General features: G+C 39.9%; 2 protein-coding genes across 2 annotated transcripts in view; one reads left to right on the top strand and one right to left on the bottom strand.

Annotated features, from left to right (window-relative positions):
* Positions 1-6,326, top strand: part of fkbp16 (FKBP prolyl isomerase 16) — a 32,994-nt gene extending 26,668 nt beyond the window's left edge. The window contains exons 4-8 of the mRNA XM_026175984.2: positions 202-419; positions 3,212-3,393; positions 3,617-3,694; positions 5,325-5,462; positions 5,574-6,326. Coding sequence (XP_026031769.2) covers positions 202-419; positions 3,212-3,393; positions 3,617-3,694; positions 5,325-5,462; positions 5,574-5,660 — 703 coding nt within the window. The 3' untranslated portion in view covers positions 5,661-6,326. The remainder of the gene's footprint in view (positions 1-201; positions 420-3,211; positions 3,394-3,616; positions 3,695-5,324; positions 5,463-5,573) is intronic.
* Positions 6,011-16,878, bottom strand: rasef2 (RAS and EF-hand domain containing 2). The gene is given in 19 exon segments (XM_026175981.2): positions 6,011-6,567; positions 6,664-6,740; positions 6,862-6,975; positions 7,075-7,189; positions 7,330-7,411; positions 7,506-7,653; positions 7,868-7,969; positions 8,049-8,235; positions 8,339-8,409; positions 8,541-8,622; positions 9,268-9,336; positions 9,419-9,534; positions 9,622-9,699; positions 11,849-11,944; positions 12,287-12,377; positions 14,443-14,595; positions 16,252-16,567; positions 16,817-16,851; positions 16,853-16,878. Coding segments are annotated over 19 exon segments (2,061 nt in total). The 3' UTR covers positions 6,011-6,464.
* Between the last annotated feature and the right edge of the window lie 1,285 nt (positions 16,879-18,163).

Genomic DNA, 18,163 nt, shown 5'->3' with positions numbered 1-18,163 from the left:
CCTCTGTCAGTGCGCCCCAGGGTGGCTGTGGCTACAATGTAGCTTGCCATCACCAGTGTGTGTGAATGGGTGGATGACTGGATGTGTAAAGTGATTTGGGGTCCTTAGGGACTAGTAAATACAAATACAGGCCATTTACAAGCTGCTGCCATCCTCTGGCCCCCAAATACTGACTGTGTTTGTTTTTGTGTTTATGTGCAGAGAGCCTGATATTCCAGCCTGGGCTCCTTTACTCTACCAGCTGCAGCTGCTGGACTTCAGAGAGAAACCGGACCCATTAACTCTGCCCATTGCAGACCGCATCCGCATCGGCAACCAGAAACGAGAGACAGGGAATTTTCATTTCCAGAGGGAGGAATACAGCTTGGCTGCCCGGGCCTATTGCGTGGCTCTGGATGTGCTGACCACACGCAGCAAAGGTAATACTCCCTTACTTTTGACTGTGCCAAGGATGCTTTGGCAGAGACAAAGAAACACACACAGAGAAAACACAAACCAGGGCACATAAAACACAGACTAAGAGACCTGAGACACCTTATTGCCACATCAGCCGGGGATGACATAACAGGTTAGCGCTCTCCTCACTTCTGCCGTCACACTAATCGCTTCAGCACGATGTAGCGCCACGTCCATCTGAGCCTGGGGCTGTGATCGTTTTTTTGGGCTTACTTCTTTTGCATAATCAAAGCTAATCAATGGTCTTATTTTTTCTACTTACTTAATCACTTTGATCATTGATGAGGCAGGGTCGGGCCAAGAGGGAAATGTGACTGAACATGTCAGCAAAGAGAAAAACATGCACTGCTTCATAATGCAACAATGACAGCAGACCGGTGAGACAAGTCACCATGGCACTGAAGAGAGGAGTTTATCAGGGCATCGAGATCATGTAATTAGTGGATGAGAAGATGACCAGCAAAAGGGAAAACACAGACCTTATCTCTTACTTGTGTCATTCGGAGCCTAACACACAAAAACCAGCTCGGCACACACGAAGATTTAAAATCAATATAATCAATTAACTGGTAATTACGTAAGAATAAATATGCTCTTGCAAAATATTAGAAATGCAAAACTAAATTAATTTTGTGTCATTTTTTTTTAAGTAAGAACTTTTAAGTTTACTGCGTGGATGGATGAAACATGGTCATTTGAGCTGAAGTGTCCTATTAAATGTGGAAAAGGGGAATATTTTCACTTCTATGTCAAACGCTGTTCAGTTTTTAAAGAAGGAAAAAAAAGAATAGTGTTTGGTTTGAAGAGGAAATGTTGTTTGAGTTTGAGGTTTTCAAGCTCAATATTTAGGCTTTTTAAAAAACGAATTTAATAAGTAACAAAATATTATTAAATAATTAATTTATGGGAGAAGAGCGTCAAATGAAGTAAAACTCGAGCAGATGACCGTCTAAATTATTTGTAGCACATTGATACCAACACTGATATTGTTTTCGGATCGACACTAGCTCGATAGAATCAATACTTTGATTCTATCCTCTAAGTTCAGTATGTAGCCCACACAAGTTGGAGCTGGAGTTTTAGAAACCGGCGCATTTGCATAGCAGGTCTCCAAAAAACACAGTTTCAAAATACATGAGTTAGAATTTGGTAAATGTACGATGATACACACACACACACAAAAGCCACATAAGCTGCTTTTATATGTTAAAATATCATTATTGGTATTGGTATCAGCAATACTGGCCCTGCATTTACTTGATATCGGATCAATGCCAAAATTTGCAGGACTGCACATCATTATTATACATTCAGTTTACAACAAAATAGAGAACCTAATAACTTTGTATAAAACACTGCAAAACACTATGATCCCCATGTTTTGGCTTAAATATTTGCAGTTAACTGGAGACCAAACAGTCTTGTCCGAGCACAATGAAGTGCAGTGCGTGTTGTTAGTGTGGCCGCTGCTTGATGCGTCCAGGTGCTGTTTAAAAAGGTGAGCCCAAGCGCCTTTCACTTGGACTCGAGCACAGCATCCACGTAGTGTGATGCCTATTTCATATCACACTGCTTTCAATGCTTCCTCAGCTTTCCTGTGTTGAAAATGCTTTGTTAAGTAATTAACATATATGTGGGGACAGTGTGTCACTGCTTCCCCAATTAAGCCACAAAATGCATAAAATTATGAACCCCTTTTTCTCTGTAACAGCGCTTTTCAAGAGCAGGTGTGCACATAAAGAGGGAGAGGAGCGAGTGCTGAGACAAACTGAAGTGTTTTAGGGTCTGGGTCATCAGGGGCAGTGTGAGCGTGGGGATGGGTGGCCTATAGTCTGTGATAGTTATTGCTATGATGTGAGTTGCATGAAAATGAAATAGTGGTTGAACAGTTAACACTGAGACACTGACACAGACTCGTATTTTGAATTAGCTTGTGAAAAATGGGTCCATGCATGAGAGTCATCGGTCCTCTTTATTGTCAGATCACATTTAAAATAACTGATTTTGATTTAATTCTTTGCAAATTGCCACATCACAATCCTGACATGCAAATATTTGGTTAGCTATTGTCATGTTGCAAATCGATTAGCCATTTGGGCACAGCATGTATTATGCTTCATTCAGTAAAACTAAGTTGCATGTTTTTCACGATTGACAGCCAAAGCACTCTTTGGCAAAAGATCAGCTTAATGGATGCAAAAGTTGGTTGTTTTTTTCCCCCCTGTTTATGCGTGATGTACATAATTTCCTAAACATAACTGTCTTATTTCTGATAAGTTTTTGTTTTTAAAGGCAAAAACAGGCGCAGTAAATCCAAGACGTTTGTTCAACTTGCTCAGGCGCATTTGCGTGGCACATTCACAAAAATGTAGCCCCTAAGCTGCTAACATTTATCACCCATCATGCTCAGGGCCAGCAGTAAAATCCCTTTGCACTAACCAGTGCTCATTACTTCAGTCACTGCTTAAGCCAGTTGGACATCTTTGAGCCTAATGGTAAAACCATGCAGGACAACGATAAAGCATCCAGCTGAATGCAAAAATAGCACTAAATAGCACCGAGTTTCTCCCTGACAGTCAAGATATTACAGATAGGCAGTCATTCACCCTCACGTTTACATCTATTGTTAGTTTACAGCTGCCAATTAACCCTACATGCATGTTTTTGGGCTGTGGGATCAATTCAATCTAATGATTGTAAAGCTACAGTTGAAGCAGAAGGGTATGTTATAAGCCATGCGTCTCTCCCTGTGCAGATGGTAATGATGTTGGTGTGAAGGAAGAGGAGGAGGAGGTGCAGGACTACCGTGTGAAGTGTTTGAACAACCTGGCGACCACTCAAGTCAGACTGGAGCAGTTTGACGAGGCTCTGCACACCAGCCGAGACGTTCTGACCCTCGAGCCAAACAACGTCAAGGCCCTCTTCAGGGTAGGAAAGGTGAGGATGTATAGACAGTGTGTAGCATCTAATTTGAATCTCGCAACCTATAATTTTAAGGAGGTTTCCTGGAAGGAAGAGGAGTTTGTTAATATAGTTAGCTTTTTATTATTTTTGTGGGTAAATAATAGTAGGTACAATATTGCTATCTTCCTCTCTGTCAGTTTTTGATTTATGCTTCCTCCAGCTCTGCTCACACTGCAGGGTTTCTAATCTCTTTCAGCTCCTGTCTGACAAGAGCGAATACAAAGAGGCTATGGAAGTGCTAAAAAGGGCCTTGAAACTGGAGCCAGCCACCAAGGTGAGATGATATGGGTGAGCAGGTCCTTCTTCCAAGGCTGCCTGTGAATCCCTCCCACATAAAAAAAAAGAATGAAAAAACAGGGGAGAGGTCGCTCCAAAATTATTCCTGGCTGCCAATACGCTCCAGTCGGTCTAAATGATGTGTTTTTATTTTAAAAAGGACCTCTTGAATGTGCCATTATTGAGGTTAAAAATCTCTGCATATTATAATTTCAAGGGTAAAGACAGAGTCGAGTGCTGTTGTTAAACTTGCACTTGCACAGCGAATGAATAAATAATTTCCAGGCCTCGTGCAATTATTCAGAAAAATTCAGCTCCGTACTAAACGCTCAACATGTGTTAAAATATTTTTACATTATTACATTATAAACGATCAACCATCAAACAGCACGGGCTCATATAATAGCAGCGCTCTGAGGCTATACTTGAGCAAAATTGCGCTTTGGGCAATATGCTGATATCGCCATGCCAACGTGCAACAACGCAACTGATTTATTTAATCCCAACATGCACAGTTGGGCTTATCTTAAATAAATATAAACAAATGTAAGAAAAATCTTTGGTTGATAACAAAAAAAATGGTTTCCGCTTTATTTAAATTGACAATATTTTTTTAAATGCCTATAAAATCTCCAGTTTTTTAATACATGAAAACATTTGACCCTGGATACGGGATAAATTACCATCTCTCACATTCACACAAATGGACATAACCGCTTTATTTTGAATATTAAAGTTTAGAAGCTTTTAAATAAATTTGCTCCACATCAGCCTGAAGGAACCCTGGTGAACTCTTTGTGTTGAGGCCTGTACCATCTTGTTTTTGTGGTTTGTTTAATCTGCCAAATCCTCCACAGAGGCTCATGCAAACTGCACATCTGGCAGTCCACAGATGTGACCACATCACTAAGTGCTTTCTTGCAATCTTGGCAAAAATACCACATACATACATAACTTACATTTTTGTAATGCGGAGAGAGTAACCAAGTCCTCCTTTTCAGCTACAGCAGAGAAATGTACAAATGCTGCAAAGATTTGAATTAATCCTAGTTTATGGTCATTGCTTACTCCAGCACCGCAGGATCTGATCTACAGAGTTTGAGTACATTTCTGCCAATGTTACAGTGACCTGATCTATAGGGCGCACTGCCACAGTCACAAATATGCCTGGTCTTGTCTAGACAAAACGAAAATATCTGCTGCTTTGGTAATTACACGCTTGTCCCAGCAGTGGATGAAATGCTTTAGAGAAACCTGATTTAGCTGCTCTGTGAGAAAGTTGGTGCACTGCACTCTGTAGTGGTGGGTCACCCAAAAAAAAAAAATATCAGAAATTCCACTGAAAATAAGAAAAATGGCTTACTTTTTATGGCGAGCTACAGTTTTCCGATGATAAATCTGCCATTTAAAAAATATAAAAGGTCCTCTGTGTGAAATTTGGTTACAAGTGCAAAGCTGTTAGTATAAAGTTTAAAATGTGACTTTCATAATTCCCTGGTCTTTAGCATAAAGGTCTACTTTACTTTCAGATCTCTGCTTTCACCTGCTGGACACTTTTAAAACTGCACCTTCACCCTTTGAGCGTTTCATTTTTATTTACTAGAAGCATCTTCCTCCCCCCCTTACAGGCAATCCATGTTGAGTTATCTAAACTTGTCAAAAGGCAGTCTGGAGGCAAAGAAACCCAAGAGTGGAAACCCAAACCAGCAGAGATGCTTGGAGACAATATTGCACCTTTCCTGATCCCATCAAAGAAGAAGCCATCTGTAAGCTGTGATTATATCTACTACTTTTTTTTTTTTTTTTTTTTTTTAAATTGTGATTGCCACGAATCTGGCATTGACTGGAACTACCGTGGTGTTTTTGTTGTGTTTTAGGGAATTTCCTGGAAATTTATACTTGGAGCTCTGGTGGTGGCTCTGGGCAGTTTGGTGACGTCAATGATTTTGACTGCAAGAAACTGAAATCCTCTGCTGGAAGTAGTTCGAAGATCATCATCTTCATATGCAGGAGCAGAGTTTGGTCTCGAGTCATCTAATAAGTTTATATGAAAAGAGTTTTCTGCTGTTGATTCAACACGACAGCACTGGAGCCTGAACTAAAAAGCTCTCGTCTGAAAAACGAATAATAAAACAGAGTTCTCAGTAGGTTTCTGCTGATCGATACGACAGAAGCTTCTCAGCTTTCCAGTTCTGTCTGTTTCACTTGGAAAAAGGATTACGTTTCTCTTTGTTATAAATAATGGGGCCTGGAAAATGTTCCGCTATCACAGATGTTCAACAAAAACCCCCCAAAAAATTAGTGGATGTGAGACTTTTGTAAAGAAAAAACCCAGTTACAAGCAGTTTTATTTACACACAGATAAATCCTTCAATTAGTACAAGCGATAAACCCGCAATGTAGTATTGCTTACAGTGACGATGAAAACAAAAAAATTTAATATTTTTCCCCCTCTTATGCAACTCTAGAAAAGAAATCTGGGGGGGAAAAAAAAAATAGTGCATTGATCGAAAAAAAGTGTTTGTGTATCTGGCAGTTACAGTTAAAATACTTACATTAAATCAAAATGTAAACACTGTTGCTTATTTTATAAAATAACCTACCAAATAAATAAAACTTTTTAAAAGAAATATAATGTTGTACATTTATATTTGCACATGTGCAATATTCCCACAATAGAAACCTTCATATAACAGTTTTTAAAATTTGACATTTATTAAATAAAAGTAGCACGTTGTCCTTCGTTGCTCTGTACAGACATGAGTCGTCTACAGTCCACAGCAGTTGTTAAGAGTTTTCTTTGGGCTGATTTGATTCAGTCTGACCTGAGAGTCTGACTGCGGCCTCAGTTTGACATTTTTCTTCACTTCTCTGTGTGAAAGTAAAAAGGCAGGAGTGTTGCCACGGGTTACCAAGCAAAAAACGAGCAAAGAAATTAACTCAAACTCTCTCTCTCTGACCTCCTACCTTGCCAGATGAAGCACAGCCTCTGTGATGTTTGTACCCTCTTTGGCACTCGTTTCGCAGAACAAGGCACCGTACGTCTACAAGCAAAGCACCGACATCCCTGAGTGCATTCAGTTTACTTAGACACCTTAGACGCCAGGTGTCTGTATAAATACTTTTCCACTAGGTGAAATGGAGAAAAAAAATAAAATAACACACCTTGGCCAACTTTTCACCGTGCAAACTGCTCACACAGCTTCCCTCAGGAAGCTCCCCTCGGAGGTCCACCTTGTTTCCAATAACACACATGGGTATTTTCTCCTCCGCTGACTCCTTAATAGAAACAAAGCAGACGATAAATTCTGTTCCTAGTTTTTAAATAGTGCTTCTTTTGTCATCTTTTCAACAACTGATCGTCACCACTGCAGTTACCTGAATCTGATCCACCCATGCTCTGACGTTAAGGAAGCTGCTTTCTGAAGTCACGTCATAGAGGAGCAGGACTCCGTGAGCTTTACGGAAGTAAGACCTGGCAATACTACGAAACCTAAAATAAACATAAAAACTCATTTTACTCTAGTGTCTTTTAATTGAGTCAATAATTAAAGAGGTTTACATGTGTTAGAACCAAAATGATAGCACCACATTTTCAGTTTTCATTAAACGGTTCTCATGGAGGTGCTGTACCTCTCCTGCCCCGCTGTGTCCCAGATCTGCAGATTTGTCTTCTCGCCATCCACCAACATCCTCTTCATTTGGAAATCAACCCCTGGGGAAAAAAAGAAAAGAAAAGCAGATTTATATCTCTGAGATCAAGCGAGTGCCAGTGTTTAATCAAAAGATATGTTTGCCATGGCACGCACCCAGTGTTGTCTGAATATCATCTCTGAACTCGTTAAGGGTCAATCTCAGCAGGAAGCTGGACTTCCCCGCTCCTGCGTCTCCCGCTAAAACCAGGCGGTACATCTGGGTGGGCTCATCACATGCTTCCATGTCTGCTTCCAACGGCTGCTTAAAGGGAGCATAAGATAACAAGGTTACCCAACACTGACCATATAAAGCAAGCATCATTTAGTTACCTTTCAGAAATGAGACTACGCAGCACACAAAACTAAAATTTAAATCAATACAAAATTACAAGAAAGAGCAACGCTAAACACAACACCAAAGAAGAAACCAAAGGAAAAGTGGGAATGCAAAAACGTTAAATCAAGAACCGGTTTACCTTTGGAGAAAAGGCAGATAAACGTCTTCGTAGGGAAGAAGCGATGGAGGTGGCCATACTCGGAGCCATTGACACGGCAGCTTCAGATTTCACTTCTGATATCTGTAAGAAAAACACAAATTCAATGTCCCGAGAGCAGAGGAGCATATTGGCATCGAGCGATCCTGGACCTCTCCCCCACCTCCATGTCAGATGGGACACACGAGTAACTGAAGTGCACAGTTTCCACCGAGCTTCTGCTGTCGTCGCTGTCGTAGTCACTGCCCGAGCTCTCAGCTGTGTCCATCGGCAGGGAGACCCCACTGTCCAGGTATTTATCGGCCCAGGTGGCCACATGAGAGTAGGTCAGTTTGCTCGGGACCTCCAAGCTGTACGAAAACACCCGACGCAAACTATGGCTTTAGATGTGACACTTAAGTGCGTAGACATCAATCGGTAGAGGCATACAGGTGTGTAAAAATCTTTATATACCCGCTATGGTTGAGCGTGCTCTGTCGGAGGGGTTTCATTCTCCTGGCTGGGATTTCATTTTGGGGAGACAGCTGTTGAGCAGATTAGGAAAGTCAGGGAGAAAAAAAACACCTTAAACTCATGAAAACAGTTGACTGTGAGCTTCTACCTGACAGAGCCAGAGGGTATAGGGAAACGTGCTATTAGAACAAAAGAGACTTACCCTTCTTTTAGCTGCAACTGCTTCACTTGCCAATACCGAGCGCAGGTCGTCATTACTGTCATACAGCTTTTTATTCAGTTCCCTAATGATGCATTTAAGGAAATACGTGAGAGTCGCATATACATACAATTATTGCACTTCCTTACTTTACTGTATGGGATTGTCAAGCAGTCAAACACTCCTTATAAATGGTCAGTCAATGCTACTATTTATGTGTAGTTTTTATTCTAAAGACATAATTTAAACAAGCACGCAACATCCCCAGGAGCGGCATACCTTTGGCCACTTTAGTAGCTGTCCAGTGAATTCACAGTGAGACAGCACACGAGCGTTCACATTAGTCTGCCTTAAAGGTTTTACCATTTAACTAATAAAATCAGTCATTATGCAAATAGCAAAAATCCCACTATTCTGTTACCCCCAGTTAGTCCAGATAAGTGGCAGACTCATACAACTAGATTAGAAAGATTAGAGGCATTTAGGAGGTACTTGGCTCTTCTATTACATCGTAGGGAGAGCAATAAATATTTGCATGAACTTGGATTCTCAAATCCAAGTTCATGTTGTTTATATAGAGCTCATAAATGTCAAACAGGAGTGACACTGTCAAACCTGTGCGCTTTATTTACTCACGTAGAAGAGCTTGAAAGTACTGACTAGAGTCATTACATTATTGTTTTAAAAAGTCAGCATAAACACATTATTATGAGCTTAAAGGCAGACTTACTGGAGAATCTGAATCTGACTGGAGTACGACTGGTATTCCATAGCCATCCTCTTCAAATCTTCCGTTTCTCTGTGAAAGGACGCACACACCTTATATGGATTGTGGTTTCTGAGCGTCAGAATCGTCAGGTCAGGTCTGACAATAGCTTTACCGTTCATGTTGAGCTTTCTGATCCGCATACACGTTCTTCAGCTTGTCCAGCTCTGAGTGCAGGATGGCGATGTTTGTCTGGGCTTGCAGAAGAGAGCCGCGTAGCTGCTCGTTCTCCTGTGAGGAGATTCGGTCAATGACAACATAAAAATAAAGATAAAAACATTTTGGGATTTACTGGACTAATCTTGTAGTTTGACTTACGTGTGAGAGATTGCTGATTTGTCCGCTCAGTCTGAGCATCTCTTCCTTTGAATGGTTCAGTTCAGAGTCTTCTTTACTCTTAAATCAATTAAAAAAACAAAAGCAGTTACATTAAGATTTGGTTAAACAGTTTTACATTTTAATTATATGAAGCAAAGAAAAGCCAAAATACAAAGTAACAGCCACCAGATCTTTTATTGTGAAAGAATGAAACACCAGCAGTTCAGAGTTTAGACATTTTTATATATAAAGTTCAAAACATTTAAATAAAGGATGATTTTTAAGAGAATTGCAACTCATTTGTAGCAAACAGGATGTTTTACAGTTTAAAATGACCTGATGCTGCGATTTAGAAACACTGTTGAGTGTTTCTAAATTACTTTAAACACACAGACTTGCCTCCAATCTCTTGAAACGTACCATCTTATATCCATCAAACTGTATGCTCACAATAAGTTAACGCTGTGTAAGAGCAGCTGATCTATCACGTTCACCATCTACAGGACAAGGAAACCAACTGCTTCCACTATACTGTATGTGCCAAGCAGACATTTGGTACTATTGCAATACAGAGGAGTCTTACTATTAAAGCTACACAGTACTCCAATTACATGTCTTACATAATAACCTAATTGCATTGTTTTGTTTACTTTGCAAGTTCACGTAATAATGTCTCGTCTTCCTCGTTGATAGGAAATTATTAACCAGGAATTACTGTCAAAAACTTAAGTAGATGTTTTTAAGATGACTTCTGCTGAAGGTTTAAATTCAAAACGGCTTAAGTGAATCATCAGAGAGTCTTTATTTGACCGGGCTGATGTTGGTCACCATCCACAATAGTCACAGACACTGGAAATTTGTCTGACACAACATATGCTGCATGAGGTGGCAATCATATTTTTGCATTGTGGACACCAAAATGCTAGTGTGGCCTGTAGATGAACTACAGTAAGCCACATAGAGGTGCATTTTTGTGACGCTGTAGCTTCTTAAAGGCTTTTAAACAGCTGGGTACTGTAACACTAACTGATATTTTTGCAAAGAGCTGCTTCATGTGTTTAATCAAAAAACGCTTGGCTGTGAATAGGCTGTAGTCAACATAAAGGGGTTACACATAGTGTTTTTTTCGTTGATGACCCGTTTTGCAGGCATCCTTATGACTCTGCATTATCAAACTTGCTCTGTTCTATATTCTATATCAGGTCAGTCCTTTTTGCCAGTTGAAATATTTTCATAGAACTGTTATATTTGTTGCAGTTTCTCATTCCCTCTTTGCCACACCTCTCTTTAAAAAAAGATTTGTTTTTATCTCAGCGAGTCTTTTTGCCAGGATAATTAAAAGCATATCTAAAAATCCAAAAACTGATGTCAGCTTCTAACTTGTGACAGGAAAGTTAAAAATCACACATATACATAACTCCCGTGAGATATGTCTGACAAATTATGACAACAAGTGCTTTACAACACTTTAAAGTCGATAATTTTCAGCAGACACTGGCAATCACTGTTTGCCATGACACAGGGACAACTCGCTACAAGAAGCCAAAAAAAAAAAAAAAAAAAGTTTTGGCCAGTTCCTGCTTTAAATGGGTGTGGAGTGAATTTCTGGCTTCACTTTTTATGCCTCATTTACTCTATGCATTTAAATGCCTCCAGCATGGTTCGATTGAACAGTACAGGTAGTGTCTATACAATGTGTGCTTTTACATCTATGTTAATGCACGTAATATGAAGCCTTAGAATGAGCGCAGCTAGTCCCCAAAATACACACAACTCTCTCTTAATTATGCTTTCCCTTGTTTTTTTGTCTCCTCCTTTATTCAATTCATCTTTCCTCTGTATTTTTATTCACTATTCAAATCACCAAGGCTAACTTATTGTATAGCTAACCACAAATGTGTATGTTTACATTACATTTTCTGCTACGTCTAATGTGAACGGAGAAGCAAAATGCACCAGTAAAAAGTCTTGTTTTTAAGCGAAATCTTGACATTTTCTGGAAATGCTGTCATTTCTGGATGAAAGGTAGTGAGCAGACTTTATCTGTCTGCACGGTCCATCACACTTTCCCAGAAAGCAAGCAGCAGCAGCTAGACATCCTACAAGAGCTTGTGTGTTGCTTTTCAGATACAGAGGCTTTCTTCTCTTTTTGTATGTTGTTAGAGAACATCATGGGGGAACAAAGTAGACAGCTGTCTGTGAAATACGAAAAAAAACAACAACCTACCTTTAACAGTCTTTCCACACTGGCATGCAGGTCTGCAACTTCATTCTCATGCCTCCTCTGCAAGCCGGCCATAATTTCTTCCATTTTCTTTCTCTCCTGTGAAACCGAAGCAGTTAGAAGTGCAGGCCAGCTCAGGCCTTGAAGAGGGGCTTTCCTGTGACTTTACAGAGGCTCTTTGTGAAAACACATGTAACTAGCTGCTGTGGGCTGTGCCACAAATTTGCAGGTAGCTCACATGAAACACTGAGGAATGAGTGCAATCTTTCCACTTCAACAGGGAATCAAATGCAATCATTTAGTCCACTTGTCTGCGTGCTGTTTATTGATTAAATATGCTGCCTTTCATGATGAAATTTCTTACGTTTAACTTCTAAGTATTGAAGTAAATCACAGGAGCAACGCTTCACATACTATGAACCCTGCAGCTATTCCACTCACCTCGTCTCTCGCCCTCTCCTCCGTCCTAGCGAGATGTTGTTGTATATCGTCCTCCAGCTCTGTCAGCTGACTGTGATTTAAGCCCTCGGCTCTGTTTGAACAGAAAAGTCTGTTTGAGTCCATCCTTCAAGCACGCTCAGTCAAAGCAGATCCTCCAACAGCAATCCGAATACAAAAATGAGCAGCACATAAAACCAGAAGAGTCCATTTATTTGATCTAGCTGACTGATTTGACTTGAAACCTGCTACACTTGTGGCTTCGCTCTTCAGCTCAGACAACACGTGAGCCAACCAGAGTCGAGGGAGGGACAGAATTTCAAAACAAGACTCCCCAGGTGATTGCTACTGAGGTACTGATTACTGCCAGTGGAGTTTCTTAATTAGATGCCCACACACATTTATTCTACTTTATGTGGGGAAAAGGTTACTTTATAGATACAACTAATGGAAACAGATGGAAATACCCAAGCTATGAAACAATTAAACGACTGGGAAGGGCAGCAAATTTTAGTCTTCCTACTTCCTTGAGAAAGGAATGTTAACTTTCCCATTCCATGCAGTTAGTGAAGCACACAAAGCTCTTAGAGACACACTCACTGTTGTTTGTTATGACAGAGATTCCATGGCTTAACAGACTGTCTTTACAGGAAATTATTAAAAAGGCTGAAGTCAAACCTTGATTTTAAGACACAAACTACTAAAAGTCACTGTTTGGCTACTCAAAGTAAGCAATCAGGAGTGGTTGTAGACCTTAAGCAGCATCAACTTTTTTGTAAAAACATCCATCTTCTTCTGCTTATCCAGGTCAGGGTTGCAGGGGGGCTGGAGCCTATCCCTAACACATAGAGACAGACAACCATTCGAACTCAGGTTCACACCTACGAGTGTCACTACTAAGAAAAACATCAGATAAAGCTGCACATTTACGGAGCAGATAAACAAAGGGGAAAAAGCTGAGATAGTTAAGTCTCGGCTGATGGGTGTTACCCATGGTGCAATATTTCTTCACTCACCCACTTTCACTCTCCATGTATTTATGAACCACCTTGCATTCAATTATTAGTTTTTATTCGTCTCTGGCTCGCTTACACAGTGTGTCTTTTATCCTGTCTTCCTATTAAAAAGGAGTTTTTTCTTCCCACTGACACTAAGTGCTTGCTCATAGGGGGTTTTCTCTTTATTAGTGTTGGGGATTTACCTTACAAAAATCCTTCAGGCAACTCTTGTTGTGATTTAGCACTACATAAATAAAACAAAGGAGCTGCAGGAAAGTTTGGCATTCAGTGGAGCAGCAGCATGATGCATGGACAGGCTCTACACAGAAGAGAATTGAACCTAAAAAAGATGATTTCTTTAAATTTAGGATTAGCGTCTTCAAACAAAGCACAAAAAAGCCCCTCACAATCCCCTCATTTGGCGAGTACAGGAATCGGTGGTATTTAGAGCTCGCTATACCTGCAACACAGCATAAAATACTTCAAAACTTTAAATGATCTGAATGTAAAAGTGGTTGAATATCTCACAAAAAGACTTTGTTGTATAAAAGGAAGTTTTTGTGTCAGGATGCGATTCAGAAGCACAGTTTGACACCCATGTCAAAGGATAGAGGAAGACCTTGTGTATGCAAACCACTGGCAGTGTTATACTAAGAACACCCTAATCCAAATCACAGAGGTGCTTTTATTATTGTTATTTTTCTATTTCAGAACAGTGACTGATGAGCCAGCTGACAGATGGCATATGAGACTGCGGCAACATCAGAAGGGTCAACTAGCAGTTAGATCTCCACTAATCAGAACTGTTGAAATCTGCACAGATTCACAGTCTGCCCAAATAAACATTTAACTCTGCTGTTGTGTCTCTAGCTCATTTGGGGAAAACAATTACAATACATTAGCTTAAGAAAATATGCAAATTGCACACTGACAAAAGTAGTGAAGACCGGAGGGTTAAACACTTAGCAGCTTCAGCAGTTAGATAGTAAACCACATTAAAAATGCACTTTAACTGCATCCACAAGAGGGCAGCCACTTCATATCTGCTCATATCATCACTGGGACCCATGTGCTGTGACTTCCTGCTGATTGTTATATACTGATTTGACTTTACAAGCTCCTCCTAAATCTACTGACCACACGCAGGACAGTTGCTCTTACCGCTTCAGACTGGTTTCAAGCTGTTCACACTGAAGTCTGCTGTCCAGGCTTTGGCTGATCAGGGAGTGGATGAGTTCCTCATACTGCTGCAGGAGAGTCATGTTTGCAGAGGAGTGAATGGCCTTGTAAAGATCGGCCAGCTGCTCCCTGAAACTATGACAACACAACAGTTAGTAACCACCTGCTGACTGACATGTTTTCAGTTGCATATTTTGACTAAAATATGGTTTTAGCAGCAAATTATAAACTCCTGGAGGGCTAAAAGATAGGTGTTAAAAGTTGATCGTTTCAGAAAGAGAAAGCAGTGCAACAGACCATTCATGATGGATATCCACTGTGGAATAAATGGGTGAAACAAAAAGGTAGAGGTAAACATCTTTTGACAAAATAGTGCTGTAATTTCTGTTTCAACCCTTCAATTAAAAGATAAAACTTAGTACATCAGTCGGTATCTTGAGTGTTTGAAATCTACTCTGATGTGGTGTACAGAGCTACGTTTAGGACATTTTTCTCAGTGTTAAAAAAGTTTCTAGATCTCATTAGTATACAGCAAGATAGCAAAATCTAGCTTTTCTAGGTTTGGAGAAGATCTATACAGATCTAAAACAGTTTGGGTTTCTGTGTGTCACTGATCACCATTAGAGAAAACTGTGAAAACTTCCATTTAGAAATAATGTAACAAATATAATGCCAAGCTGAGCTATGCTTAAAGATAGTTGCATTTTTTAAACTATATTTTTCTGTATTGTTTTCTTTTTTTCTTTCTACAGTGTTGAGTCACATAATACAATACTGAAATGTAACTTATTACAAATACTAATATTTTACTTTGAGTAAATGTCCTTGAATGTTCTATACAAATATTGTACTTTGTATTTCATACCATTTAATGTAAAGCTATTTATTTCTATTATTATTATTATTATTATTATTATTAATAATAATAATAATAATAATAATAATAATAATAATAATAATATTTAACATATACAATTATAGTAAGTAATGAAAATTGCCAGATGGTGCTAAAATGATTTATGCATTAATTAAGACTTCATCGTTGCTGAAACCATATACTTACATCCAAACCATAAACTGGCCTGACCTCTCCTTTAAGTCATAGAGCCACACACATTTCTCCCAGCCAGTCATGGGATCTAACCCCTAAACATCAACCCTACATACAAATAAAAACTTGGAAAAAAAAAAAGTCACAAATGCAACAAAGTCTCTTTTTTTTCCAAGTCTTTCACTGAGTGCCCTGATATCAGTTAATCAGTAATAGTCCAGCAATATAATTGTGCATAGTACTTTAGGCATTTTAGGTATATTTAGTACTTAAAATGAACTTTACCACTTTGACCACTTTGCAAGAAACCTATTCAGTATAAACCACTATTTGAACTCATGTGCGTCAGCAGTTTTTAATACATCACATGTTTTTCTGACAAATATTCTGATTTCCTGTACTTCCCTCCGGCTTCCTCTTGGTTCCGAGTGGCACCCCATTTAAAAATCCTTTATAAACGCCCCTGCCACTAAGAAAGATGACATCAGTGACGATACAAAAGTTATGGGACGTAGGTATATACTTATTATCTTAGTATAAACGTCCAGTGTTTTTTGATTACATTCAAGCTGTATATCGTTTTTAAGGGTGAGCTTGTTTATTCTTCCAGTACACACCTGTACCGCATGACTAATCAGTGCAGCACAAAGCTAACAGTGGGGCAGCAGTAACCACTGGCCAGGTAATTTCCAGCCAGAATACGGGTAGAGCAAACTGGAGCTTCCCGGATGTGAGTTTACCTTTCGGTAAGGATGGATTTCGTATCTGCCTTGTCTTCAAACTCTTCCCAGGGGGAGTCTTGTGCTTGGGATGCCCCTGCGCCGAAAGACGCCAGATCCAGAGTCTCCGAAACCTCCTGAAACCTGGAGGAAAACCTGTTGTAGTCGATGTATCCGTCTTCGTGCGGGTCAAACTTGTCAAACAGAGTCCCGATCTCGGTTTCAGGGACGCTGAGCTCACGGCAGACTACAGTAAAGTCCTCGTACTCGATCTTACCGGACTTGTTCACGTCGCAAACAGAGAATAATCTCCGAAGGTTGGGTCGCTCCATAGTTACTGGTTTAAAAATAAAGTATAATCCAGAAAATGTTAGAATTTAACAAACTTGAGCCAAAATAAAAGCCCCCACCATCGTCTCAGAGTTACTGTAGAGGATTGGTCCAAACCTGCCTGTAGGCGGGTACCAGCCGAATCAATGGACCCTAATGTGCCTCCTCGTTTGGCTTGGACTGGAGTTAGATGTCATGTATGTTTGCAGTGACGCTGTGATATAATAGAACTACAACAGACAACGCAGGTGCTTACCTGTGTTTACCTTTAAGGTGTGTGTGCTCCATGTGAGTTTTATCAGATAACCTGCGCACCATTGTTTGGCTGGGTTTGCAGAGTTTCTGACAACACCCTGAGAGGAAAAGCAGTAACCTGTGCTCAGAGTTGGGGCCCACAGTTTGTTCCAGCTGGGACTGCAGCAGCGTTTTGAAGTCACTGGCCACTTATTTAGAATAAGTGTTCCTTGAAATAACAACATTCCTAATCAGCCAATCACATGGCAGCAACTTAGTGCATTTAGGTATGTAGGCACCAATTGTGAAAGTTCAAAATGAGTATCTGAATATAGAAGGGTGAGTTAAGTGACTTTGACTATGACATGGTTTTAGGTACCAAGAAAGATAAATATCTGCTTCAAGCTAATAGTATGAAAACAGGAAATAAACCATGTTATGACGAAGTAATGCAGAAGAGCGTCTCTGAGCCCAACATGATGAATTTTCAAGCAGGTGAGCTACAGCAGCAAAGGATCACACCGACCTCTGCTCCTGACAGCCACAAATAGAAAACTAAGGCTATAAATCACACAGGGTCACCAAAATGAGACAAGAGAAAAGTGGAACTATTGCTTTGTTCTGTTTTTGCAGCAACTTTCAGATGGTATAGTCAGAAATTCGGGTAAACAACATGAAAGCATGAATCCATCCTCCTTGGTAATTAGTGGTTCAGGCTGATGGGGGTATAATGGTGTGGGGGATGTTTCCCTGGTTGCCCTAGTACCAACTCAAGCTGGAATACCTGAAACTTGGTAAAGCTGCTGAATATCAGTATCTCAGGTTAATTTTGAACGGCACTTACTATTGTATGAGTTTATAAAGCATTTATGTAGTTATTATTTGCAACATATCAGAAGGTGCTGCCGCCATGCGGTAAAAGAAGAAATTACAGTTTATTCTGTTTATGATGGCAGTCCATAAATAATACATTTTAAGGTAGGAGCGAGGGGCGATTTAAATCGGACCTAGGGCCATGATTCACAGTCACTTCAACGCGCTTTATATTGTGAGGTAAAGACCTTACAATAACACAGGGACAATCCCAATAATCAAATGAGCCCTTAATGAGCAAGCACTTGGGAACAGTGGGAAAGGAAAGCTCCCTTTTAACCAGCTGGAGGTTAAATAAACAAATTTCTACCAGAAAATGATACAAATTGGTATTTGCATCAAATGTTAGATGGTAAAAAATAAAATTTCTTGCATATGGACCCATTAAAACCCAGATTTGAGGTCTCCCACTACAACGCTCTTGCAAAAACCTGCACCATTGTCTGAAAGGAAATGGTTAACCTACTGAAATCATGAGCCTTTCAAATAACAAAAA

This window comes from Astatotilapia calliptera, chromosome 7 (assembly GCF_964374335.1).
Source record: "Astatotilapia calliptera chromosome 7, fAstCal68.1, whole genome shotgun sequence".
Taxonomy (NCBI): Eukaryota; Metazoa; Chordata; class Actinopteri; order Cichliformes; family Cichlidae; genus Astatotilapia; species Astatotilapia calliptera.
Note: the sequence above shows the minus strand (reverse complement) of the source record. Positions and strands in the feature narration are given on the sequence as shown.